Below are 27,894 nucleotides of genomic sequence, written 5' to 3' on the forward strand. Positions count from 1 at the left end.
GGAAGTCAAATTTTCAAACTTAAAAAATATTTTTTTATTAATTACCCAATGTGATTATATAAATTACATAATTTATTTTTATTATCATATTTAGCAATGATATATTCTACGTGATAATTTTTATTTTACATTTTATAGAAAGAGATAGGATTTTAAAAACAGGAACCTGCATCTGAATCAGGTCCAGCCGGAAACGGCCTGAAACAGACAGAAACATAGAAAAACTGTATAAAGAGGCCGATTCGAATCGTGATGGATTGCGGCCATTTCGAAGAGGGGTATCTGAGGAATATGAAAACGAAGTCTGGTCTTTTCGGTCTATGAAAGGGGCCTTTTGGGAATCCAAAAATCCAAAAGAGCGGGAAAAAACTCACTTTTCCGCTTCCAACCCACGCTCTCCCGGGCTGCTCTGGTGTTACTGCTACCGTCTCTTTATAGTCCGTCTGGGACTGTTCGGTGCCTTGTTCATCTTTGTCTCGCCCGAAGGAGAGACCAGAACAATGGAGTCTACGCTCAAGGTAAAGAATATTCATCTTCTCCTGCAGTGATCACTAGGAAAAAAATGGAAGACGACGACAAGAAAGTAATAAGAAGAAGAATAGCAAGCTAACTAGCCTTATTGCTTCATTCAGAAAATTCCTGAATTTTTTTTCCTTTTAACTTCGTTGTTCTTCGAGTTTGATGAACCGTTCAGAAGCAGGGCAACGCGCATTTTACTCGTTCATTTTTCGTGTTTTCTCTTTTGGCTAATTACTGATGAATTTGTTGGTCTCACTGTGACGAATCATTTAATTGGCTTGTGATTTTGTGTTCATTTGAGAAGAAACATCGTCCCTTTTCCTCTTATTCTCATTTTACATTGTCAATCATCTCTTTTATTCGATGTTCTTTGATGCATGCTATATATTTGGTGCAGAAATATTTTGGGTATTCCTTATTCCGGCCATATCAGAAGGAGATAATTGAAGACATCTTGCAGGGAAGAGACTCCTTGGTAGTGATGGCCACTGGAAGCGGAAAATCGTTGTGGTAAAGCCGATAGAGATCGTCTGTCAGTTTTTTTTTTTTTTTTTCTGTTACATTTTAATCTTATTTTTAAAGCCCATCTAAATGTGTAATGCAGCTACCAGATTCCTTCATTGATATCGGGAAAGACTGCCATCGTTGTGAGCCCTCTTCTAGCTTTAATGCAAGACCAGGTATAATTGCCGACAACTATGGAATATAGTTCTTTTAATCTCTTGTCGTTCTCAATTTTATTTATTTCTACCTCAAACAAAAATAGGTAATGAGTTTGAAACAACGGGGCATCAAAGCTGAGTATATTGGGAGCACCCAGACCAATTCATCCGTTTACGGAAATGCTGAGAGTGGTCAGTTTGATATTGTGTACATGACTCCAGAGAGGGCATGCTCGCTTCCTTTTAGGTAAAACAGTTTCTAGCATGCTATGCTTGCTTAAAGAATCCAGTGTGCTTTATTTGTTTTATTTATGGGACTACTGCCAACAGTCTGAAATAGCTTTTAATTAATGGAACATCCTTTGCTTTTTTGGGTTCCAGCTAGGCTTTTCATCGGAAGGTGATTACACCTCGCTATAATAAGCAAAACAAAAGTGATTCGGGCCTAAAGCTTGTTAAATCCATAAAGCACTAAAAAAGATCTCAACATCGGTCCTATATTCAATGTTGAAGATCTCAGCCCCTACCATGGACATCACAATGAGGACACTGAAGAAGATCATGCAATATGACTTCCTACTGTACCAAAGGAGACAGAAATTGTTGAAGATGTTCTTTGCAATCAACTCATATCCACAAGGAAAGGGAGTTGCCACAAGGTTCCAGTAAAATGGAAGGGGAAACCAAAAGTGGAGAGCACTTGGATTACTGCTCCAGATTTTCAGTGCCTCAACCCTAATTTACATGAAGCATATCAAGCTGTTCAGTTGTCAGGGCACTCAAGCCAGGGAGAATTGATGAGAATCAGACCCAGCTGAAAACTTACAAAGTAGAAACCAGAAATAAAAAATGCCAGAATTCCTAGTTGTGTGGAAGCTGTGATAAGCTTGTCCCTGCTTAGGAGATTATTGTGGATAAGTCTAGGCCAGTCCTAATTAATCCAGTCCAAGCCTCAGTCAAAGAAGGGGCAAAAGTAATTAACACTTGAGTTGAGGAACATGAGAAGCATTAACTAGTTATAGATATTATCTATAGTTGTAGAGTCCTAGAAGATATTGTTTCATTCAACAAGTCAGTTTCGTTGATGGCCGAGTAAGTCCTTTGAAAAAGTACAGTTCATCAAATAGCCAAAGAGTCTAGAACTAGGTGCGGAAGTCCCAATGTAGTCTATAATCCTTCTAGCCACTCTATGGAAGGGGCTGCCTGTAAGCATTTTGAAGCATGTCGAATGAAGATTTCTCTTGTGTTGCTACTGCTAATCTTAGTACTTGAAGGTGCCTATTCCTTCAACAATAGTGGATCAGACTTTGAACCAAGGCATGTCCATGAAGGTGGACTCCTGTTTTCACCCACTTCATATCCCACACACTTATAAGTTATAATCCCCCTATTACTAGGCAAACACCCTACTCATCTACTGCAGCCCTAATATTTCCACATATATTAAGTGCTGCTTAACCTACTTTGCCTGGGCTACATCATTAATACTTGGTCATAAAAAGATACTTGAGGACCTGCATGGAGAGAGGTGGCTGCATACAGGCCCACCGTGATCACACCTCACGCTTAAGCACTTTTCTTGTTCCATTCAGTGACTTCTGCTTGTAGAATAGGTTACTGCTATCTGTAAGATAAGAATATAAACTCTCTGAAGAAATTTCCTGGCAGTCTTAACACTTACTCTTTTCAATAAGAAGCTTGACTTCCTGAGACTCCGAAAAGACCTGCAGGGCCAACTACTTATGGTTTTAACTAAGTACTCAAATGACTAAAATACCCCTATGACTAATTAACTATTAATTTCATATTTTTTATTGTAATGGTTATTATATTTTAGCCTTGCAAGTTGATTTTCCTTTTTAATAAGGACTTTTTAAAAATACTTATCTTTTATGTTTATAAATTGGTTTAGTAGATTATTTGATGTTTCCTGAGTTCATTGGTTTTTGGTTAGTGTTTAGTAGATTGTATGATGTGGATATTTTTTTTAATCTTGTAGTCTTGTATAAGAATTGAGATCCTAATGGATTTATGAAACATTAGAAGCAAGCTATCTTTGGTCGCCTGCTGGTGCATCGATTCTCCTAGAAACAGGCTTATTGTTCATTCTTAAGGCCTCCCCTTTACTTTGTACCTATCCCGTGCTCCTCCTAGTTGAGGGCTGGGCTTTGCTCTGTATTGATTTCCTTCTACTCCCCTGCCTTTTTTGGGGAATCCCTGTATTATTCTTCTTCTCATAATATATTTCATTATTCACCCTCCCTCCCCCCCCCCAAAAAAAAAGACCTTAGTGGATTGTTGTCATGGCAGGTTTTGGTCAAACTTGTTGAAGGTGGGAATTTGTTTGCTGGCGGTTGATGAAGCACATTGCATATCAGAGTGGGGCCATGATTTCAGGTTCTTCTTCATTCATTCATACTAAAAGTTCTAGAAGTCCTGCATTGCTTTTGTATGGCCATGGGGTCCAACTAATAATTGTTGAGATGGCCGTATTTAGTTTTATTCTTACCTTGGTTAAGTTTTATCATTTACTATTTACTGTAGTAAATCTTGTAGATAGGGACGCTTAGTCAGTGCTACCCTACTTCCCTTATTTGGTTTAATGTAATCTTCTTATAAACAAGAAAGACCTCTGTCATTACTTGAAAGTCAAATCATTATCTAAATCTCTGATTCTCAACTATAACACATGTCCGTCAACCTTGCAATTATCGAATAAGGGTTTAGCATTTGCCTGATTGGCCGCATGTTCTTTGAAACCTTCTTGGATTTAGGGTCCATGCAAAAGGGACCATCATAGTGGGCGAGCCTGTGGCGCAACGTGTAAGTTGCACTATTGCAACATATGGGTCATAGGTTTGAAACTTGAAAACAGCCTCTCCTGCAAAGCAGGGGGTAAGGCTGTGCACATTCGCCCCTCCCAAACCCTGCGTAGTGGGAGCCTCGTGCACTGGGTTGCTCTGCAAAAGGAACCATCATGAAGCCAAAGCTATGGCCAAACAATACAAAATTTGACCACAGCTCATAAAAAGTTTTGCCATCTTCAGTGATGGTGAGACAATGGACCGAATGCAGATAAGAAAAGAGTTAATTAGTGAGATCAATTTGGACGTGTCAAGGTACATAGGATTGAAACATGAAGTTATTGTCAAAGAAACACCATTCAGTTAGGAAAAAATATTTTGATTGTCCACAAAGGTGTCAATGAAAGGAATGTTATTCAATTTGCCCATATCTTGAAGTTGCTTGCAAGGTCATGATGCAATGGCTGCCATTGGACATGCTGAAGCAACGTAACAAGAACACAACTCAGCCTTATCCCAACTAAATGGGGTCGGCTATATGGATCCAAGTTAGGCTAAAGAAAAAGAAAGAAGAGGAAAGAAAGGGGAAAAAGAGAGGAAAAAAAGAAAAAAAAAGAGGGAAAATAAACAAAGCACCGCAACACCTCTAGGACATCCCACTTATGAATGATCAGCAACAGAGATCGTTGCCCTCCAAGCAGCTCTGTTAGATGTCATACTAGGGTCAAGACCTATCTTTTGCATGTCTCTCCTTACTAACTCATCAATGGTCATTTTCAACTTGCCCCTAGCCCTTTTAGCTCCATCCATTTGGATCTGTTCACTCCTCTGTACTGGAGCATCCAAAGGCTGAGTTTTGGTGAAGATAAAAGAAAATTAGTGAAAAGAAAAGCCGTCATCTTAAGCTACAAAGATAAGAAAACACCTTACTTCCTCCCGCCCCTAACACAACACATTCACATCTTTAACCGCCAACACAATTGATCAGGATGGATTAGTCTTTACGTATGTTATCAGTCCATCAGTTTGGTTAAAACATTTCCATTGCATCTTCAAGATTGTCAGGTTGTTGTCTGTTATGTGTGTCAAATTCTTGTACCCGTTTTGAAGATTGCCCTTAACATTTTTTGGTGGCAACTTGAATAGGAATTTTTTTTTTCTTGAGATCTATGATTAGGGGCTGAACATGGGCCGGGTTGCTTAAAATCCTAACCCAACCCTAAGTCCTCAAAACTCAACCCAGGCCCAACCTGAAGGGTTCATGGCAACCCAAGCCGGCCCTAATTGACCCTGGCAGGGCCGGGTTGGGCCGAGTTGACCTTAACTGGCCCCGATATTTGCTAGTTCAAGTTAACCATGATTGCCTTTTTTTTTTTTTCTTCATTTCTGTTCTATGTATTAAAAAATAAACAAAAGAAGCAATAATAGGGTAGATGAGAGAAAGGGGGAAAATTACAGAGAACCCTTATCTGAATTAATTTGTAAATTAGTATAGTGTGGGGCCTTACGGCATATTAGTCTGGTTACAACAAATTATTCCTTATCTAAAAATCAGGGTTAAAAACTGGGCCGGGTTGGGCTGGGCTGGGCCTAGGTCTCAACCCAAGCCTGGCCCAACCCTGACCCAGGAATAGTGTTTTTTGACCCAAACCTGCCCTCAGGGTTAGTAATCTTAGCCCAAGCCTTGTTTGTGCTCAGGGCAGGCGGGGCCCAATGTTCACCCTTATGACTGTGATGGTAGCAGAGGGCTTGGGACGATAGGACCCAACCGGATGTGACCTGATGGATCGACCCGACTTTTAAGGAGTATATATTTGTTCTATTGTCTTGTTGTGTAAGTGAGACCAGAGATATTGAGATTTGAGGGTTTTCATGTTACGGTTTTCAAGGGAGAGTTCTTGCTGCGATTTTGGGTGTTCTTGAGATATCTCCACTAATCTTTCTTCCATCATATTGTGAACTGTCTTTAGATTTGCCTGTGGATGTAGTACATCATGTTGGTGTGTAAACCATCATATCTCTAGGTCATCTTGTATGAATCTATTTGTTTTCTTCATGTTTCTTGGTGTTTGTTACATTGTCCGTCGAAAACAACCATCTGAAGAGTGGAGACTGAGTTTAATAAACATAATTGCTTCTTCAATCCCATTCAGGAAGCACCAATCTCTATCCAATCATAGATAATCTAAAGGATCATATTTCTATAAGATATGATTAACTGGTTAGTACTCAAAGAAACTTATGAATAGTATCAAGAAAAACTATGTGATTAGCTCAAAAGAGAATTCTATAAATCAAATTCTAGCCTGAACTTTAATACTAATGCATGAGGGGCAGTTAATAAGCAAAGGTGTGTGCAGTTGAAAAGCAAGCCGCAACTGGAAAGCCAAAATTCCATTATAGAGTTGCCAACTTGGAGTTGGGATCTTAACTCAAAAGCTGTCTTATGTTGAGCCAAATAATAAAATTATAGTGAAGAGAAGAACACTTACAAAGTGGATCATGAATAAGTAACCCTTGTGGTCTCTAATTATTTAGGCCCATGAAAACGAAGGTTCATAAACAACTAAAACCCATCTACGGTCTAATAACCAAATAGGTGACCATATACTTGTTCAACTTCAATTTCCTCTTCACTTACAATCATGTCCAAGGTCAGATGTAGACATGTTGTTAGGCACATGCACAACTTGGCGGGGGACCATGATGCGTTCTTGTGATATTTTGGGTTGCTAATAGGGTTAGAAATTTTATAGGTTTGCAACATAATGCATAGTGGAGAAACTATTGGGCTTTAAAGGAAAAGGAAAAATAAAGCTATGGAGCATGTCTTACGAGGATGAAAGAGTATTGAGCTACAATGAGTTATCGTCTGTGGTCTTTACTGTAGATTATGAGCAAATTCTTTTTGATGTTCCGCCGATCTAATTTATTGTGGCATTGTGGGGTTGTGATTTGTTATTCACAGGAAGGAGTACAGGGAGTTGGGCAAATTACGTGGTATTCTCTTGGATGTCCCTGTTGTTGCCTTAACTGCAACTGCTACTGAGAAGTATGTTTTTACTCTGATATTTTTGTCTATTTTTACCAATTAATACCCTTTTGCTTTTTTAGGACACTTGGATATCAATGCTTGTCTGGGAATAATATTTAGATTTGTACTTTCTTGCTGTATTTAAAAGCATATAAAATGCCCTTATTTTTCTTTGGGCTTCAATCCGAGTTCCAGTCTGTCTTACAATGAAGGCTCTTTATCTTTCTATAACCATACCTCTATTGTTGAATTTTTTTAGTTCTGTGGTTAATTTTCTGCCCCATGGGTTGGGTGGTATAACCACCATGAGCTGCTTATTGGGAAGAAAACTTATCTATGTGACTCTTTTAAAGAAGAATAGACTTCTCTCCCCTATATTGATTCACTTAGCCAATAATAAAAGGGAAATTACATGCCTACTCCACATGCTAACATAAGGTAGCTAAGAGGTTGAAAAGTAAAAGTAAAACACTATACAACATAATACATCCTAATACTCTAAGTACTCTTAATACATGAACTCTAACAGTCTTGCAAGCAAATAGGGTGCTGCTATTGTCATTTAAACAGACTGTCAGGATAGCAGAAGTAAGAGGAAGAAGAACCTCCTCTAGAGTAGGTCTTGCTGAATGGAAAGTATTGATCATCATTTGAACTGAGTAGGAGGGAGAGAGTAAAGCGGGAGCAAGAAGAGGAAGGAGTAATAGAAGGAAGATTGGAGGACATACCTGGGAATGTCTACTGCTCCAGATAAAGCGATCTTCAGTTGATTCGAGTGGAAGCAGTGAACAACTTGCTAGGTAGTGGGGCTAGAGCATAGAATGGGTCAAATGTCCATGGATTTGACTTTTGAGTTCTTATCCTGTTTACCAATGAAGGATTGCAATTTTGGTCTAACCAGAATCTGACCCAATTATGAGCAAATATGATATCCAAGTCTGATTGAATAGAGAGTTGGACTGGTTCACAGGTCTGACCTTGCTCCATCTAGTTTCTATCAGTAGTTCAAACTAAATCCCATATACTCTTTGCTGGTTTGAGCTGGCTCTTCCCTTAAGCTCCAAATTGCATCTTATTTGTAGAAAAATTCGGCAGCTCCACATGACTTGATTAAACTGAAGAAGACATGATACTTACTAAAACACCCCTAATCTTGTAGTAGCAATTACCAAATATATCTTATAACAATTAAAAATTACAAATACCACAATTTGAATTAAGAATAACTTTTGCTACAGTGAACAGGTTCGAAAGCCTGAATTTCAAATGAAATTTATCTTGGTGTTCTTCTTGCATCGTCCTAGGTGTAAGAATAAGAGCGAAAGGCAAGTGCCCAACTGAAGGATGGTGCTCTGTGCATTTAGCATCTTCAGGTTGTAACAACATTAGTGTTACCAAATAAGGGAAGAAATTGTAAAATAGGTAAATGACCTTTTAATTACATGGGATAACTTATCCAAATAAAAGTAAAGTTGAAAATCCTTGTTAGCACTTAGTACAGGTGAACTCTGATTTGAAAAATTAATTGATGAAGACCATGGGCTTTTTGGGGGTTCATTTAGAAAAGCAACCATGTCCCATGATGTAACCCATCCCAACTGATTAAAAACAAAGGACTATATAAAATGTCAAATGCGCCAATTGACTTAATTACTCCCATCTACTTCCTCATCATTTTAGCTCTCTGGTTCGACTTCCATGGATCTTTTGTCCTCGATGCTCTAGTGTCACTCCATATGGCCTTATTTATTTTTTATCGCTAGACTGGATGAATGTTTCTTTAATCATTTCTTAGATTCCTGTGGTATTAATTTTAGTTGTCTGTTTTCCAACCTTTCTTAGATTCCTGTGTTATTAATTTTAGTTGTCTGTTTTTTTTTTTTTTTTTTTTTTTTTTTCTGGTTGGAAAATACACTTTCGAGTTTTGAAATGTGTTGTTTAGGATATGTCTTACAAGATCTATCTTGCGTTTTTTTCCAAGCATTTACACTTCCCTTGAAGTATATTTATTAGGATGTTCTTCATTTCATGTATTTCTTTGGGTATGATTCTCAGTTGGTTCCCAGAGTATAGGAAGTGAATTTTCTGGACATGATTCCAAGGAAATTAGTTCCCTGATCACTTGTTTCATCTAGTTTTTTTATTTAGATTTTATGTGGAAAGGGCTTTTCATACTTCCTGCCGTTTTTTCAGGGTTCGACGAGACATTATTAATTCTTTGGATATGAAAGATCCTTTTATTGCTATTGGCTCATTTGATCGGCAAAATCTTTTCTATGGGGTTAAGTGTTGTGTTCGCGGTCTTCTGCTTGTGGACGAGCTTGTGTGTGAAATATCAAAACATGTCACTTCATCTGACTCAACTATTGTGTATTGCACAACTGTCAAAGATGCTGAACAGGTTTGATTTATTTATTTATTTTTAATTTTATATTGTATCCTTGGCAAAAATAAAATGCAATGTACCCAAGCATTAAAATCTTCCATCAACCTCTTTGCAGATTTTCATGTCACTCAAGAAGGCTGGAATCAAGGCTGGCATTTATCATGGTCAAATGGCCAATAAAGCTCGTGAGGAGTCTCACAGGTGTCCTCCTGTACTTAATTTAATTACTTTTGAAGACTTCTCTAAGGGCAATTGATCACTTGTCCCGTCAATATGCTTCTTATGTTTTGGAGTAGTTTAACTTTTTCAGCTTGGGAGCTGCAGGCAATAGCTGTCTTTAACGTGCCAATATGTTTTGTTTCTGTTCTTTAAAGGTCTTATATTCCATATTTTTAATTTTTTGTATGATCTAGAATCCTATGTATGGCTTCCTATAACACCGAGTTTCATTCCTGTTTGCAGGTCATTTATAAGAGATGAACTGCTTGTCATGGTTGCAACTGTTGCTTTTGGAATGGGTGTAGATAAGTCAAACATAAGGTGTGTGATACACTACGGTTGCCCAAAAAGTGTTGAGACTTATTACCAGGAAAGTGGGAGGTGTGGTAGAGATGGCTTAGCTTCTATCTGTTGGCTTTATTACTCAAGGAGTGACTTCGCAAAAGCCGACTTTTATTGTGGAGAAGCACAAACAGTATGTTAACTTCTTTTGATTTAAGCAAATTTCCAAACTGATGCATATAGATATGGGTCAAAACCTGGTCATAGCCTTGTAATTTCTGGGAAAAACTCGACATATCATGGGCTGGTCAAAATTAGTCGAAACTACTGAAACTAGTCAAAATTGGTCGAAACTATCAAAATGTGCGAAATATGGCTGAAGCCAGTCGAAGCTTGGTATGAGTCAGCACCAACTTAAAGTTTCATCTTGGTTTCGAAAGAAACCAGATGATGAACCATGATTTTTTAGTGTGAACCTGTCCTTGCTATCATTGTCGAAACTAGGATGATGAACCATGCTTTTCTAGTGTCAATCTGTCCTTGCTACCATTTTACTTTATGTTTCTTGATCTTATTCAAAATATTTCTCAATCATCACCACCAGGAAAATCATAAAAAAGCTATCATGGAGTCTTTAAGAGCAGCTGAACGTTATTGCACACTGGTTACTTGTCGTAGAAAGTTCCTGCTGGACTACTTTGGGGAAAGAGTAGCAAACGATAATTGTGGTATATCCTCAGTTTGACTTATTGTTCGTCCTACATATTAATCTGTGGAAAACCTACAATCTGATTACTGTGATTCAATGTCCATTCTTAAGCACTTTCAAGTACATGTGGCTAGCATTCAGAGGGCTACATAGTGAAAATAATATATTGGGTTGTTCACAGCCATTTTTATTTTACAAGATTGATTTGGAAATTAGAAAATAATGTATTAAAGGTCCATGGTAAGTGCAGAGATCAGATGGTTAAAATCATCAAACATGATTTTGTTTGACCTAGGCTGCATTGTAGCTGGGTCCGTTAAGCTGTGGTCCTGATGTGCTGTACATTATGTGGGAGAATTGTCCTTAAGGACGTGTGTGTGTGTATGTTTTTTTCCAATGAGTAAGGATGTGTTTTTTTATTCTTAGAACTTAAGCTCTAGTGGCTTCCTTCATGTTTACATCAGTTATGTTCTAGTTATGTTCTATTTTTACTGTATTGATCCTCTGTCATTTCTTGTATTTCATTCTTTTCTATGTAATTCAAAATATAAGAGTGCAGTCTTTCACTGCTTATTTGTCCTATCTAAGTTCTACTATTCAACTTAAACATCAAGCACAGGTATTTCTGTCTAACATGTTGACTTAAATAAGGAATAAATAGTGACGCATCTATAGAGTTTATTTCATTTAGGTTATGCATTTGTAAATTTATTTAGCTCATGTAAGCATTGATGGTGTATTTAAATAAGTTAATGGTACAAGACCAGGTCTTGAACCTTTTCCAACCTTTATCAATCTTCCAAGATGTTCTACGTGATAAACCTAAGTGGTTATGAGGCTAACTTGTTACTTAAAATCCATATAACCGAAGGTTGTCTCATAATAAAAAAATTTCAAAGCTAAAGCTTATCTTCTTTTTAATTTATTGGGCTTGTATGTCAAGTGCAGGGACTCAAATATCCCCCTCGACCTTGTATTTTCTCTCAAATGTTGATATATTAATAAAATTATGAGGGATACCTGGGGTGCTAGAGTCCCTCGGTGTAAAAGAAGAAAACCAGTTAACTCTTCCATGGCCATTAAAATTTGAAAATCTTCTAGTGTAATAGTGTTCCTTTAAAATCACTGAAGGGCTTACTACTTGGGTCAAAAGCTTGTATTATTCAGTGGCTACCCTAGTCTTCCCAATTGCAAGAAGCATCCATTTCATCACTATATTTTATAAGATGTTATATCCCATTTAATTCTAGAACATTGGAACGACAAAGCCAAGGGGAGGTGGGTATGTTTGGTTACAATCCTAAACCAAGCATTGATATCTTTTTTTGGATGAATAAAAAATTCATTACCAGAAAAGGAGAAGATGAAACGAGAGAGGGAGAGAGGGAGAGAGAGAGGGGGGGGGCAATATGCAAGATGGAGGGAGCAATGCCCCAGGATACAACAATAAGCATGTTCCTTAGGAAGTCCCTAACAGTACGAGGCTTGAGAGAAGCAAGTTTGGGGCGGATGTCAAATAGATGGCTTTCCAAATCGTGTCATAAGACAAGAATTGGACGTCCATCTACAAAGGTTCCACCCAATCCATATTTGGTTAATAGTAGCACAAAAGGCAAGCTTCCTGGCAGAATCACAAATGGTGGAACCACCAAAGGTCATGTCAATCCAGATCCATTCTCTATTGAAGGAGAGAACTTCTTCTAGAAGGCCAGAAACAACTAAGAATCCTCTTCCAGATGATAGAGTAGAAGGGGCAGGAGAAAAAAATGATTGTTGGTATCTTCGGTGCCATTCTAGCAAAGAAAATAAGATGGGGGACTTGAATGTGCCGGTGGATGAGGAAAGACTACATGTGAGGCAATTTGGAAATGGCACGCTAAGCAATGAAATTGTCAAGTGGAATGTGACCTTTGAACCAGATGATGTTGCGCTAAGGAACAAGGGGGCTAGTAGATTGGAAAAAATCCCAAGGGGAGGCAAAGGAGAATAAGCCAAAAGAAAGCCTCGATATCTGATTTAGTGATCTAGTCCCAATTGTAGGATACACATAATTTAGCCTTCCAAAAGAAAGATAAAGGCAGTAGACTGTAGACCTACTTTTCACTCACTAATAGTGAAGGGTAATGTGAACTCTTCAACTCCTTGGCAACTATTTTGTCTTCCACAGATGTAAATATATGGAATGACCTTAGTATTTGAGGAGTTAATCCTTCCCTCTACCTCCATATCACTGTTACAGCGAATATCCTTCCCATCTGAATGGATGCAAGGCCTCTTGCTGGTCAATTTTAAATACTACTGTTGGCATTCATATTTTTATGTTCTCTGCTAGCACTTCTTTAGAACTTAGAAGTTCTCCATATGTCAGTCTTGAAATCCAACTTCTGCTATTTACACTTCTTGCAGTTCCCTTTCATAGTTTCTGTGCTTGTGAGTTTTGACCCGTCATTGAGCCTCCCCCCCCTGGTGGTTTTTTAAGAAGTAAACTCTTAAATTTCAAGCATTGCGATATTCACCATGAATCTCTTGAGGTTCTGGTTTAACGATGGGGATCCTTAATGCTGCAAAAACATATTTTTAATATGTAGCGATTTAATGTTAGGGTTTGAGGCTCTTTCCAGTTAAAAAAATAAAATAAAATAAAATTCTTGAACATTTGACCTTGGAAGAACATCAAGCTAAATCCTGTTATGCGATTGATGATGTGTTTCTGTATCAGTTACTTCTTGAGTGATACTAGACTGTTTGAATTTTGCATTATATATTTTTTTGGGTGAATTTTGCATTATATATTTCTGTATCAGTTCTTATCTTACAATGTTTTCTTTGTTTTGGTAGGGATATGATTTTTCACTATATGTTTTCTTATTACCAAAAGCTTCTTTTCCATTTATTTGTATTAACTGTCAATATTGTCACCTAATTTATGTTCATATGATGATCATTTATTTTGTAGGAAGTTGTGATAACTGCACCAACTCAAAGATGGAGCGTGACATGTCTAGGGAAGCATATTTGCTGTTATCATCTGTCCAATCCTGTGGGGGTCGTTGGGGCCTTAATATGCCTATAGATATTCTTCGCGGATCACGTGTGAGCTTTGTTTTTTTCTTCTTCTTTTGTTTTGCCTAACAATATGTTCTAATATTAGTATGAATAGGATGTAACTTGCGCCTAGAAAACCTAAGCCTCCTTGAGGCATGCTCTCACTTTTATTTTCTTGTGGTAGCGAGGGGCTTGGGCAGGGATTCAGTTTGTGGACTGTGCTAAGTTGAGAAATTCCAGCCCAATGTATCGTTTGGCTGGTTTTGGGTTGAAGCCCTTTCACTGTTGCAATAGTTAGGCCTATTGACTACAATCCTTTGTCATGACTTTAATATAGGCTTCACGGGCAAGGCTAGGCTGGACTAGGGTTTCGATTTTCTAGTCTAAGTTTGGACTGGGCTAGGAAATTCTGACAGTTGAAAAGTTTCTTGCAAGATTCTATTATTTTGCCATTTGTTCTAATTTTGAGTGGGATGAAGAAGTATTGGTGGCATAGTTCCGCAATGGTTTGCGCCCTCAGATAAATGTTGTACTCACATCTAGTCATCTGCCTACAATGGAGGATGTTGTACATGTAGCATATCAGTTTGAGGAAAGTAAGAAACGGACATACAATCGGCGGACTTTTACAGACATTTTTCCTACGGGTACTATTCCCGTTCAGGAGCAGCCTTCTCCCCAGGAAATATCATTCTGTCGACCACATGCTAGTGTTTCATCTATGGCATCTTCACGACCTAGCCGACCATATTCTCCATCTCGGTGTGGTTCTGAAAAACGCTTTGTGGCATCTGAGGTTACGATTGAGTGCTTTTCTTGCGAAGGATATAGATTATAGACATATTAGTGCTTAGTGTCCCAGCCTTTTGGTTGCTTTATTCATAAAGATTCTTCGATACCCTATATTCTAGAAGAGCACCTTAGTTTTGAGACAGTTTCTTTAGAGGCAGAGTGCATAGCTAGTGAAGTCAATAGTACAACTAGTGATGAGGAGCCATACCCTTGTTATGTTTTTTGTCCTGTTTTGACTACCCAAAAGGTCATTGAGGATGAAGATTGCACCATAACAGTATTATCTAGACCCTTGTGAAGTGAAATGACCAGTACTTTGGTCATTAATGGAGGTAATTGCACTAAGTTCGTAAGCTAGGTGTGCAAACAGAGCTACATCCAAATCCTTTCAAGGTTGTATGGATGAACAACATTATTCTCAAGATTACTGATAAGTGTTTGCTCACATATTCTACTGGTGGATTTGTGGATACAATCCAATGAGACCATGGTTGTTTGATAAGAAAGTGTAACGTTGTGACTATGCAAACGCCTATTCTTTCAAACATGGCAAAAACGCCATGAAGTTTCTTTTTGCCAAATATCTCCCCGACATTAAGGTTAAGAAGATGACGTGATCATTATTCCTCCAACGAATTTACTTAGACGACCTCCTTGATCCTTTTCCAAACTCGAAGGAGTCGAGTTCTTTTCAGAGGAGGAGAGTTCATACAATAGCACTTGACTGGTTGGGAGTCTTGGGACCAATAGACTGGCTTTGGAAGCCAAGATCCAGGAAGAACATGTCCAACCTAGGGTTTTGGTCCATCAAGGGTTGGAAGTAATTTATTTTTAATTTATTAATTTCACGTCTTTTATTTCCAAAGTAGGATATGTAGGACATAGTATAGTTGGTTTGCAACTTGTTTCCTTGTTTAGAGTAGTTTCTTTTTTCAGTTGGGATTCCAATTCTATGTATTTTCATTTCTTATAAATTGGAGATGTAACATATTAGAGATTGAAGTGATTGAATAAGAAAATTGAATTGGTTTATGTTTTGTGAGAGTGCGTGAGCATGTGCTTCTTCCTCTTCCCCCTGCTACTCTAGTTTCTTTCCATATTCCCCCTCTCTCCTAACCGATCCTCCACTAAGGGGATGTTCTTGGATTAAGAAGGTAGAGCCCCTTTTCCTCATGTCCACTTCCAATAATCCTCTGTCACCAAATCCTGATAAAAAAAAAGAATGAAATAGAAAAAAGTGACATAACATTTCAAGGATAAGGTTAGGTGGCCATGGCTCACTAATAAGAGGTTAGTGTTAAATTTATGAACATAAAGAATGGAGTCCAGGGAAATAGAAGAAGTAACATGGACACTGCCCTTACCAGGAATAGAAGAAAGAGAACCATCAACGACCCTAACCTTTTCCTTACTAGAACAAATAGAGTAGGAAACATAACACTGAGATATACCGGTCATATGGTCAGTGGCTCCAGAATCAATGGCCTAAGAAGAGGCAGTGGAAGGGACAGATGTTGAGGCATGTAAGGTGGAAGCCGAAGAATCAAACACTGCAGGTGTTGAAGACATAACCTTACAAAATGCTGTAATGTCCTCCAGACTCCAGAGTGATAGAACTGGAGTCTATTAGTAGTTCAAATGAATATCTCAAAGATTCAGCCTCACTGATTATAGTTTGTACTCTAGTCTCTAGCTCCCCTTCTCCTACCTCCAGGTATACTAAGAGGATGGCCATGAAGTACCCAACATCTCTCTCTAATGTGCCCAGATTTCCCACGATGATCACATCTGAATCTATCTTTGTCTTCCCCTCGGGGTGGCCCTTGGCCTCTTCCTTCGAACTCTAACATAATGTAGGAATACATGTAGAAATGGGGATGATACCCATGCTAAATGGGGAGTACGCACTCTAACCAAAGAAGAAATTCCTTCCCAACCAAGGAAGCTGGAGTCAATCAAAGAACACCACACCCAACATTCCAAAGATAGGTAACCAATAGCGAAGGGCTGGCCTAGAAAGAGTGAGTTGAAACGCTTGGCCCATTTGTTGGTCGGTAAATCCTTGGACTCTCATCTGTCCGAGGTAGGCCCTCAAGTGATCTCGACGATCACCGGTCCCGTCAAACTTGTCAGAGTGCCATAAAGCTTCTATAAGTCCACTGACCTCAGGCATGATGTAAGGATACACCTAAATACATAGTTGGGTATCCAAACCAAAAGGGGAATATGCAGTAACCAAAATTCTCCTTCCCAGTACTCAGAAAAAAATTTCAGCAAGCAAGCGAACCATAGAAACTTGAAGAAAAGCAAAATCCAACATACCTTTCGTTATGTAGCTTCATCCCAACTCAACAATCAAGCTTCACATGATGTAACTCATCAACCAATCAACACAACACAGACCATTTCAGACAAAAAAGAGCTCAATAGGAAAACTGGCAGTACCTGGCAGCCAATGGAAGAAAGAGTTGTGCTCCAACTGCTCACACATTCAGCCACTGAGACTATGGAGGATCAAAAGAGGACCCTTGGGCGATTCTAGAAAGCCGACCCTCAACTCCAACAATACCGGATGAAAGAGAAAGAGGGACTGGACTTCAAGGCTGGTGGTAACCCAGAGTACAACTTCCCTTGATAGTGAGCTTCATCTGTCTTCGTAGCCCTCCAATCTTCTTTCAATGTTTCTTCAACTTAACGATAGAACTTTATTAGATATTCTAGTTGAATATTTTTACGTGGTGTAGCCTCTATTTTTGGACCTTTTTACTTTTCTAAGGTTCCAAGAGATGCAAAAAGAGTGAGGAAGAGCTGTTGATAGACTCTCGAACCTTCTTGGCTCTAATACCAAGTTGGAGATACAATGTAAGTCTCTTTGTAAGGATGGAGGGTGATGAATGCAAAAGATGGTGTCTCCAAGTGGGTGGGACAATAGAAAAGTTCAAGTATCTGATAGGTTTGGGATGCAGAAGAATATTTTATCTCATTTGTAGTGGTTCTTCCAAAGAGTCCAACTTCATGTAGGCTAGGGATTATGGTCCAAACTTTAGGAGGACTAGTGGTTGAAGGGGTCTTTGAAAAATTTCTTTCTGAAGCTATACTATTGAGATTACTGTTGATAGATGCTATGATGTTGTCATGGGTGTCATAGTTGGGAGTCCCTTATTTCATCATAATCTGCTTCCATGCAAATTAGATGAAGTCGTATGGCTGTTTGTGTTGGTGTATGATGTCTTGTATTCCAGGGAGTACTGCTGCAGCACCTAGACAGGCAGGACGGTGGTCCCGCTAGCCGGTTAGCGGGCCGTGGGGGTTGCAAGGGGGGCAGGAGGACCCCTTGCATAGCAGGGGGTGAAGGGGGAATATTTTTATTTGAGGGCAATTGTGTACTTTCCGGATTAGGGTTTTTTCGCTATATATTTGTAGCGAGGGTTTCTTTCTCTGTAATGCAAGCAATACTGAGAGATGTGAGGACGAGCGCTGTAACCCTATTCTCCATTGATGGTGAAGCAGGATCTCATCTCACCGGGGACGTAGGAAACCTTGCTGAACCTCGTAAAAATCCGTGTGCATTGTTTGTTTTGTTTTTCCATTATCTTCTGCATCGTTTTAGGGTTGCGTTTCTATAGTTTGTACTTTGTAGGATTTAATATTTCTTAGATCAGTTCAGATCAGGAAGATAAAAGGGTATGGAGAGTTCAATCTGATGACTTTTTTATTGGTGCGCTTGTATGTTGAATTCACACTTGAACTAAAGGGATGCAGATTCTCTGCCAATGTTTGGGAGTCTGCTGCTTTTGAAGGTGTTTGCTTAGATGGTTGGTGGTTCCATTGTACAAGTTTCTAACATTGGATAATTTTTGAAGCAGCGAGTGTTTCTGGCTTAAAATGCTTTATTTGCAGATGAAAGGAAGATCTTTGGTTCATTTATTTATTACACATCATGTTGCCACATTGTTGTGGTTTTTCTTCTTCTGCTTGATGTGCCTACTTTTCTAAAGACACAACGGGACTTCTATCTTTGCTCAAGAGTATCTTTTGGAGACAGGTCAAATGTTTTGGAGATGCCTGATGCATGCAGTTTTTTGGGCAATTTGGAATGGGAGAAATAGAAGGATTTTGAACATTTCCATGTTTATGTTTGAGGGTTGGCTGTTTCCTTATGAACTGAGCTTCCACATAGAGGAATTCAGGGGGGTTCTTATATTTCGCATACTCAGTGGAATACTCTAATTTTGGAATCTTAATTTACTTTAGTTTCTTGCATCATGTCATGGCTGTAAATTGTAATTCTTAAATTTTTTTTTCTTTTTTGTCCTTCTATTTGGAACATCCTTTCATCGTCTTAACGATATCGTTTGTTGTGCGTATCAGAAAAGAAATGGATAATTATTTTGTGACTTTTGTTATTTATTGTTTTGAATTGCTGATAATAATTGTTGAATTTGCATCCACACAGTCCAAGAAAGTTCGGGATTTTCAATGTGACAAGCTTCCACTTCATGGACTAGGGAAAGATCATTTGTCTAACTGGTGGAAAGCACTTGCTGACCAGTTAATTGCTCATGGTACTTAAAGGAGAATCACTTGATTAGACTATGAAAGTTTGAATTTGCAGTAATTCTTTATCTTCCACAAATTGTCCATCGGTACATGTTCCTCACAAACTTTTGCCTTTGTTTCATGGAGCAAAGATGCATGAAGTTGATTGTCAAATATCATTGCTTTTTATAATAGCATACTAACATGTGACTGCTGGCATTATTGCCTAAATAGATATAAGATTCCCTTGAAATTTCCCTGCAGTTTCATTTGGAAGACATGCTCAGGTATGACTATACATTAAGAATACATATGTAGTGCTATTAATACTGCTAAGAGGGTGTCTTGAGTGTCATTGGAATGGAGTAAGGAGGCAGGAGGGGGTGTCCTTAGCGTACTGGAATGGGTATGACCAAATGTAATCAGTGTATGACTGGTGGCATGCCAATATTTTTTTTTTTTTTGGATGAATAAGGCATGCCAATATTACCTGTACTGTGTCCACTGTTTTATAATCTTGCCTCTTTTTCATTTATATTTTTCGTCCTCTTGAGTCTTGACCCAAATTTAGTTACTTTTGTCAGGTTCACGTGTGTTAGTGATAGTTCTCAACGTTTTATTTTTATTTTTATCTTCAGTAATGCAGTAGATCTCATGATAGTATAGTTGCTGACTGCAACTGCATCTTTTTCAGGTTATTTGACAGAAACTTTTAGGGATATATATAAATCTGTGAGGTAAATTTCTGCGTTGTCATGCTTAGTTACAGAGTTTGTAACTATATTTATTGCTTCCTGAGCATTTTTTTGGCATGCCTACGAGGAAGGACTTTCTTCTGTTGTAGATTATTATTTTTTTGTAACTACAGAAGAATATGATAAAGGATTGTTTTGGTTTGCATTAGTGTCAGCAAAAAAGGAGTGCAGTTTCTTAAAACTGCTACCCCTGATCGGCAACAACCACTAGTTTTGGCAGTGACTTCCGAAATGGTTGAGGGAGAAGAATGTATGATTGGATCTGGCAAACCTGCAGGGGACTTTCAAAATTTTTCTGGTCCAGAATGGAATGGATATTCTGAGGTTGGTGATATATAACTGACAGTTATTGGTTCAGTGTTGAATACTGTGTTTGAAATGTGTTCAGTGTAAAAAGAACATTAATCGTTTCCCCATGTCGGTTACAACTTTTACTTGAAACATTGCTTAGTTGTTTCCCTTCTGTTTATATTGCTGTATAGCCTTCTAACCAGGCATTCTTCTTGCCTGCTGTTTGCTCAACTCAATGAGATATTTTTCTAATTCTTTTGTTTGGACCATTTGCTATCTCCTTTGTGTTTTGCTTCTTACTATTATCAGGAGTTTTTTTGCGAAGTAGTTGATTTTTTTTTTTTTTTTTAATAAATATCATTACTTCATTGATTAGTATGAATTATATGACTCGTAGGTCTTGGCAACTAGATGCATGCATTGTGATGTAGAGGAGCTTTCGGAGTTCCTAAAGTATTTGGACCTACAGAAGACCGCATGGTCCGGCCAAAGATATTGATTGATTTCCCTGAATTTTTAGCATTTTCAGCAATATTGGTGAAACCCTATCTTTTGACTTGGTTAGTGTCACGGGAGCCATAGCCCCAATTCGTTTAGGCCCTCAACGGAGCCCACGAAGTTTGTTCGCACAAATTAGGGTTTTTTTCTAGTTTCCTGTTGTGTTTACATTTTTACCCTAGTTACTTGTTTTTACGTTTTTTCCCCTTCCTTAGAAATGACTTTAACTATATAAGGTCTCTTTGTGGGACTTCTGTAAGGTTACTTCCATTTTAAATCAAAGTAGCCGTTTTACTCTTCATCCTTTCTAGAATTTACTTTGTGGATTCGAGGGTTCGTCCATGTTAGAACGATATTTAACCCACCGCACTTTCAACTGCGTCATACTGCTTTTTTCATGCCTTACCATTAAATTCTTAGCCATTTTCTTATCCATGTTTCATCTTGCATGGGTGTGTACATGTGAAAATGTATCTTTGGGGGGAGGGGCATTATTGATTTATTTCCTATTTCAGGCTGAGACAAAGCTCTTCCGCATGCTTTTAGACATGAGAATGAAGCTTGCTAGAAGCTCTGGAATAGCTCCGTAAGTTACCCTTGATGCATGCTTATGCTGATCAAGTTACCTACTAAAATTTCAAAAATTATAAATGCATAATCTATGGAACAAGTTCTTACTGTTTGTTTCTGTTTTTGCAGATATGCTATCTGCAGTGATCAAACAATTCAAAATATTGCAAGGACAAGGCCATCTAGTAAAGCTAGGCTAGCGAACATAGATGGTGTTAACCAGGTAATCCTTCACTATTGAAATGGAATTATTATGTCCACCAATTTAGGCTTCATAGAAAATTGAGGAAATATCACAATATTGTGTGGGGTAGATAACAATTTCACTTGGAAATAATAATTTCCAAATATGATTTATTTTAATCAGATAATATGTAATTATGACATTGTACCGTATACCAACAAAGAGTGAGAAAGATGATGTTATTCTCACAATGCTGATTCATGTCAAAATTTGTGATCTGTAAATAGTCTACAAGTCTAGGTCTGGTAAGACACAACAGGTTTGGTCTTCTCCTACCCGAGTCGGGCATGTGACAGCATGGTTGACTACCCAAACATGGACAGGTTTCTGAAGGTCACCCTCTTTCCATGTGGCAACTATCGGCTTCTGATTGATGTTATGAAAGAAGAAAGAAGTGATATACACCACATGAAGCACATGCATGAATTATTGAGAGAGAGAGAGAGAGACAGAGAGAGAGTGAGAGAGAGATGTCCATATGGGTGTTGGGGAACTGACTTCAGTTCTGCTTTCCATTGACTGTAATTTTGGGTGGGGGAGATGCCCAATGGGTGTTCAGAAGCAAACTTCAGTTATGCTTTATCTCAACTGTAGAGAGGGAGGGAGGAAGGGAGGGAAGTTCAGTTATGGTTTCCCTTGATTGTACTTTTGCTTTTATAGTTCACATTACTACTGTTTAACAGCATTCTATTTCACCTAATAGGATTTTTAACTTTGAGACTGGATTGTCTAAACAAGGACATCTATTAACATTATACTTTACACCCAACTAATTATTTTGATGCATGGTGCAGCATTTTCTGACAATTTACGGGGATTATATTCTTGAAAATATCAGTCATTTGTCACAAGAGTTGGACCTCCCTTTGGATGGGAAGGCAAGCGTACAAGCTACTACCGTAGAAAAGATGTATCCTGTCCCAAAGTGCCAGAGTAAATTATCATCAGCAAAATTTGAAGCTTGGAAAATGTGGAATGAAAATGATTTATGTATTCAAGAGATAGCTGTAAGTTTTTTAATAGTTGCAAGCATATATTGTTTTCTCAAATTTTACATATTGTAGACATCGGTTTTATTTTTGTGATTCATTTTGCCATGTAGAATGCCCCAGGAAGACCGGCTCCAATTAAAGAAGAAACAGTTGTAAATTATCTTCTTGATGCTGCTCAGGAAGGATTTGAAATCAATTGGACCAGATTCTGTGTGGAAATTGGGCTGACTAAATTGGTATTCTTAGAAATTCAGGATGCTATATCAAAAGTTGGGTCGAGAGAAAAGTTGAAGCCTATAAAAAATGAATTACCAGAGCATGTGAGTTCTATATCTTTACAGTAGCTTATTCTTGTCTTTTGTCATTTCTTTTCTACTTGTCTATGGCCTGCGGTTAGATTTCAGAGAAGCCATTCTTTCTTTGATTTGAGGTTAATATTTGCATCCACCACACAAGCAATTCATGGTTGATCAGCATGATCCCTCTAGTAAGGTGATACCATGAGGAAAGATTCTGGTGAGGGGCTTCTGATCACTTTTTCTTTTTTCTTTTTTTGGGGGGGGGGTGGTGGGGTTGTGGGGTGTGAATAAATAATTCACTACCAAAAAAGGAAGGAGAAAAGGAAGCCGCGAAACTGGGGAAGAAGGAATATAGAACAAGAAGCAAACAGAACAAAACTCAATCCTCCAATAGAAGAGGAGGGCTGCAAAATGGATACAGGAAATCCCCAAGACGCAACAATATACCTATTCCTTGGGGAATCAGTACAATGAAAGGAGACAGAAGATAACTTGCTCTTGATGTCAAAGGAGATGGAGTCCCAAATCTGCTGGAAAGATATTGAACTAGTGGACCATTTCCTAATGTTTCACTCCATCCAAATCTGGTTGATGGTGGCAGCTAAGGCAAGTTCACCCACAATATCATATGGTAGAACCGGCAAAGGACATGTCCACTCAAATCAATTCTCTCTGAAGGGGGAGGATCCTTCGACTTCTTGGCCAGCATTTTGCTAGCACCCCTTTCCAAATAGAAGAGGAGTTGGGAAAGCAAAGAATAGGTGATCAATTTCTTCCACGACATTCCAGCGAATACAGCAAGAGAAAGGAGACGGTGATCTGGTGGTGTATGAAAAAAGACTGCACTGGAAAGCCGTTGGAGAGAACCCACCAAACTGTGAAGCTATGCCGGGGAATATGGTGTTTGAACTAGACAAGCTTGTGCCAAAGAGATAAGGAGTCTCGAGTATGGATAAAATCCCAAACTGCTTTGGAGCTAAAAAGGCCTGAAGAGGAAACAACCCAGATAACGTTGTCACCCTTGCCTGAGGGCTTTCTATTAATCAAGGGTAATGCATTCCATACAGCCTAAAGCAAGGGAGATGAAGAAGCCAGAGGGACCCAATCACCATGAGAAATTATGTCAACTACCATAGGCTATTTGGAGAAGCCTGAGCTGTATATGGCTCTAGAACTAACTGAGTGAAGGACCCCATGGATGCCAATGGTCCAGCCAAAGAGAGGTGGGGGCAGCATCATCTATTTGGGTGGAGATGGCCCCTAAAGCAGTAGGCCGAAGCTTCAGAATCATGCGCTAGACCCAGGAATCATAATATATGGTGGGAGCACTCCAAATAGAATCAGAACGGAGAAGGAACAACACAAGCTAGATAATATAAGCCATCATGCTCAAGCTCTCCACCAATCGTCCTTGTTGTTTGAAGGTCCTAAAAATCATAATCGGATGAATAGAAGGTGACAGAAAAATGTAAAGATTTACTAAGTTAACTGATAGAAGACTTAATGGTAATTGTGGCAATGAAAAACAAAAAATAGAGGATGAGGTAGGAAAGAGTGCCATGGCAAGTCACGTCGGTGGAAGACCTGTTAGCAAGAATTACAGGTGAAGGATTATGAATCTTATACAAAGAAGAAATCAAATCTGACATACCAGTCATATAAGTGATAGCACTAGAATCAATAATCGAAGGGTTAGTAAATGTGGTAGTAAGTAGAGCTGATGTACCTGTGTGAGAAAAAGTAGCTATGGTGGAGGAAGTAGCAAGGGATGACTCAAGATTCTGGAGATGTTTCAGCAGCTGATTGTAATTGTCCTGAGACACAGATCCTGATGAAGAAGCTCAAGAGGAACGAGAAAGTTTTGTGTCACCAAATGACATGTTTTCAGTATTACCATCTGACACTACCAGTATTAGCTAATTGTTGAGCCCATTCTGGTTTATTGTGTTTAGCCCGGTATGTCTCGACAGTATGATTATATTTGCCACAAAGGTACACTGTCTAAACAGCTGGTTTGTCTATTGCCACCACAGCCATGGCCTCCCCCCTGAGCCAACAAAGGTGAAAGAGGATGAGATGTTAGCTCTGGAGGAGAAATAAGGCGTTGAAGATGAGAGAAGATCTCATTTAGGGAGGCACCTCCTTAGTAAGCAACTGGCTCTTTACTAACTGAAAATCAGAATTTAATCTGACTTTGAACAACCGAAAGTCAGCCCGTTGAATCTTCACCTGCTCCAAGTCAGTAGTAAGAGGCTGATAAACATTGAGCTCCTCCCACATTCCCTTAAAAGTCACTGTAGTTCTCATTTAGAGATTTGTCCCCCTGCTTGAAATTAAACATTTTGTCATAAAGATCATATATGTGAGAGAAGTTCTTTTCTTGGGAGAAGCTCTCGTTCAAGTCATCCCAAACTCCCTTGGAAATGGTGTGGAAGACAACATTTGCGGCGATGGTTCGATCAATACTATTCCACTCCTCATAGTCTTTGGAATCAGGAGAAGGCGGGTCAGATTCTGGATACTTCATCTTACCCTCAGCATTGATATAGACTTTTAACTGCTTGGGCCCATAACAAATAATTCGGCACTCCATTGAGTTTGATAGTAATTATCTAGACATTAACATTTTCCGCATGAGGGGATCTGCCATCATGCACCGCAGTAACTCCACCAACCAGATTCAAGAAGACAAATAAGACAGCAACAATAGAAAAATCACTAAGCCAGGTAAGATCGCCTCTCACCAGAAACCAACATTCTACAGAACAAACAAGATAAGTAATTGTAGATTGGTCAGATAAAGAACCAAGAACCATTGACCAATAACCAAAGATATAAAAGTGATTGTAGATTGGTCAGATAAAGAACCAAGAGCCATTAACCAATAACCAGAGATATAAGCCACAGAGTTGCGAACTACAACAGTGTGGGATTAAAGAGGCGAAGAGAATTATTAGAGATGTGAAGGGAGAGGAAGAGTAGGGTGGGGAGCAAAAGAGAGATTCAAGTGATGGTTTGTGGAACTTTTGATTGGATAGAAAGGGGCAGATTTGGTAAACAAGGGATTTATCAAGAAAGTAGGAAGATGGCTAATATTGAGCTTTATTTAATTATCTTTTATGGTCATATGTTATTATCTTTAGTGTAATTTGCAGGTATAATTTTAGGAAAAATAAAAAATGAGCTTGGTTCACCTGAGAAGTAGGTCATATATGAAGTGAGAAAATAAGAACCCCACCTTGCTTCATATATCAATATAGATAAAGCACAGGGAAGAGTTGAGACTGGGTCTCTACATCTTATGCTTAAAGCTGTAATTGACTTATTTCTGTATACATCTATTGAATGGGAAACTTTGTGCTGTTTCGCAGGTAAGTTATGTTCTCATCAAGGCAAGTCTGACAATAAAAGATCTTGGGATATCAACAGATGCAATTCCGTCTGACCTTCAATCCTCAAAATCAAGTGAACTACACCCTAGGACATCAGAATCCTTGCAAAACCTACACTGCGAAGACCATCCAGAAGGCCCACATTTGTCCAAAGCATCAATTGATGATATGGGAGCTAATTCTAGCTTAGACAGAAATGGTAGTGCTCCTCTCTGTCCCTACACAGGAAGCAACCCTAAGATATTTGCTGGCACAAAGCAACCACGACTCGATGATGTTCAAATACCTGCATGGAAGTTACAGAAAATCGATGTACTGGAAGAAGGAAGCAAAATTTCAGTGGAAGCAACAAGAAGCAATGTCTTGGAGTGGCTTGGGAACCATGATGGGGTGAGTGGGGTAAAAAATCTCTGCAAGATCAAGGAATCATATATTGTAGTGTATATGTTTATTGATTCTCTGTGGATGACAACATGCTGATGCTTGGTTGACCTATAAATCTTTGCAGGTTGCTCTTTCTGATATTATAAAGCATTTCAATGAATCCAGGGAGTCTCTGCTAGATCTGTTGGGATGCCTTGAGAGTGAGTTTTTGGTTTTTAAAAAGAATAATTTGTACAGAATTATGTAAGTGGCCTGAGGGAGGGTGGCCTTTATTTCTTTGTAAAATGTCAAACGCGGTTCAACATCCAGAAGTGTCTCCTAGCTAATTTGAGTGGATCTAGGTGATACTGAAAATAACATGATATCTGCAATATTATTCATCCAATATAGGCCTTGTCATGTGCTTGGGAAGATGGCCTTATCTTTCAATCAGAATGTAGCTTTGTAGCATGTAGTAGCACCTTTCATATTTAAATATTTAGGGGCAGCTTAGGTTATCTTTGAAAGACTGTAAAACCCATTAATTGCCATTAGACTTTGAATCTCAAACCCCAAAACACATTCATAGTTCATAGGACTTAAAACTTGATTTCTATCCCCACCCAAAACAAATAATAAGGCTTACCTTGGCAAAATCATTACTTCTTCAAATAAACTCCAAGTTGCATGTCCATAAAACCCCCAACCCCCAAGTTAAAAGATCAGAGTCTTGGAGAAATTACTCTATTAAAGGAAATAATAGTGGCCACATTTAGACTACTATAGTTGTGCCAAAATCTGAATCAAATCACAGACAGATCACAGATTATGAAATTCAACTGGGACCTGTTGCCATGCTGGCATGATATGGAAGATCTAAGAACAAAGGTTCATTCACATTGAAGACCCATTAGCTCAGCATTCCATTGCATTTCCTCCCAATTGAATGCTACTTGAAAAAAGTTACCTATTTCAACAGTGTTAGTTATGTAAGCCTTCACATAGCCAGCTAGATGGTTCTCCAATTGTTGCTTAGGTTTTAGAAAGCCAAATTAGAATGCCACAAAGTCCCAGTTAAAGCAATGGTGAAGTATTATATGAAACTGGGTTGGTAACTCTGAATCCAACTTCTGACACGCAACAAAGAAATCCCAAAGCCTAAGGCAATGATCTACAACTTCCACTGGCAATCAAACTTTGGTGTGTGCATTAATCACAATGGGAGAACCTTACTAGCACACCTTAAAGCCCAAGCTTCATGATGGTGAGAGCAAGGCAACAAGGGTCATTGAATTCTCAGTCCTCATAAGCACCTAGTATGGGATAAGGTACGGGTTTTTATTTATTTATTTTTTCATTAAAAAAAAAAAATCAACCTTCTAGCTTTATTTGTATCTATTAATTATTTAACACCTCTCCCAACTTTTTTTTTCCAACACTTGCTTCTCTATATAGAGTTCGGGGACAGAGAGTGATCGGCTAGAGGAACCAGCATACGT

At 38.6% G+C, this 27,894-nt stretch overlaps 1 protein-coding gene across 1 annotated transcript; it reads left to right on the top strand.

Annotated features, from left to right (window-relative positions):
- Positions 1-370: 370 nt before the first annotated feature.
- On the top strand, positions 371-26,827 carry LOC122089208 (probable ATP-dependent DNA helicase RecQ). The gene is made up of 20 exons (XM_042658763.1): positions 371-518; positions 917-1,029; positions 1,124-1,199; positions 1,286-1,428; positions 3,492-3,578; positions 6,954-7,037; positions 9,213-9,420; positions 9,521-9,606; positions 9,868-10,099; positions 10,511-10,634; positions 13,572-13,708; positions 18,909-19,017; positions 19,686-19,728; positions 19,896-20,070; positions 21,051-21,121; positions 21,235-21,328; positions 22,144-22,356; positions 22,452-22,661; positions 26,012-26,422; positions 26,541-26,827. The coding sequence occupies exons 1-20, from the start codon at positions 501-503 to the stop codon at positions 26,661-26,663; spliced, it is 2,757 nt and encodes a 918-aa protein (XP_042514697.1). The 5' UTR covers positions 371-500; the 3' UTR covers positions 26,664-26,827.
- The last annotated feature ends 1,067 nt before the right edge of the window (positions 26,828-27,894 follow it).

This window comes from Macadamia integrifolia, chromosome 9 (genome assembly GCF_013358625.1).
Source record: "Macadamia integrifolia cultivar HAES 741 chromosome 9, SCU_Mint_v3, whole genome shotgun sequence".
Lineage (NCBI taxonomy): Eukaryota > Viridiplantae > Streptophyta > Magnoliopsida > Proteales > Proteaceae > Macadamia > Macadamia integrifolia.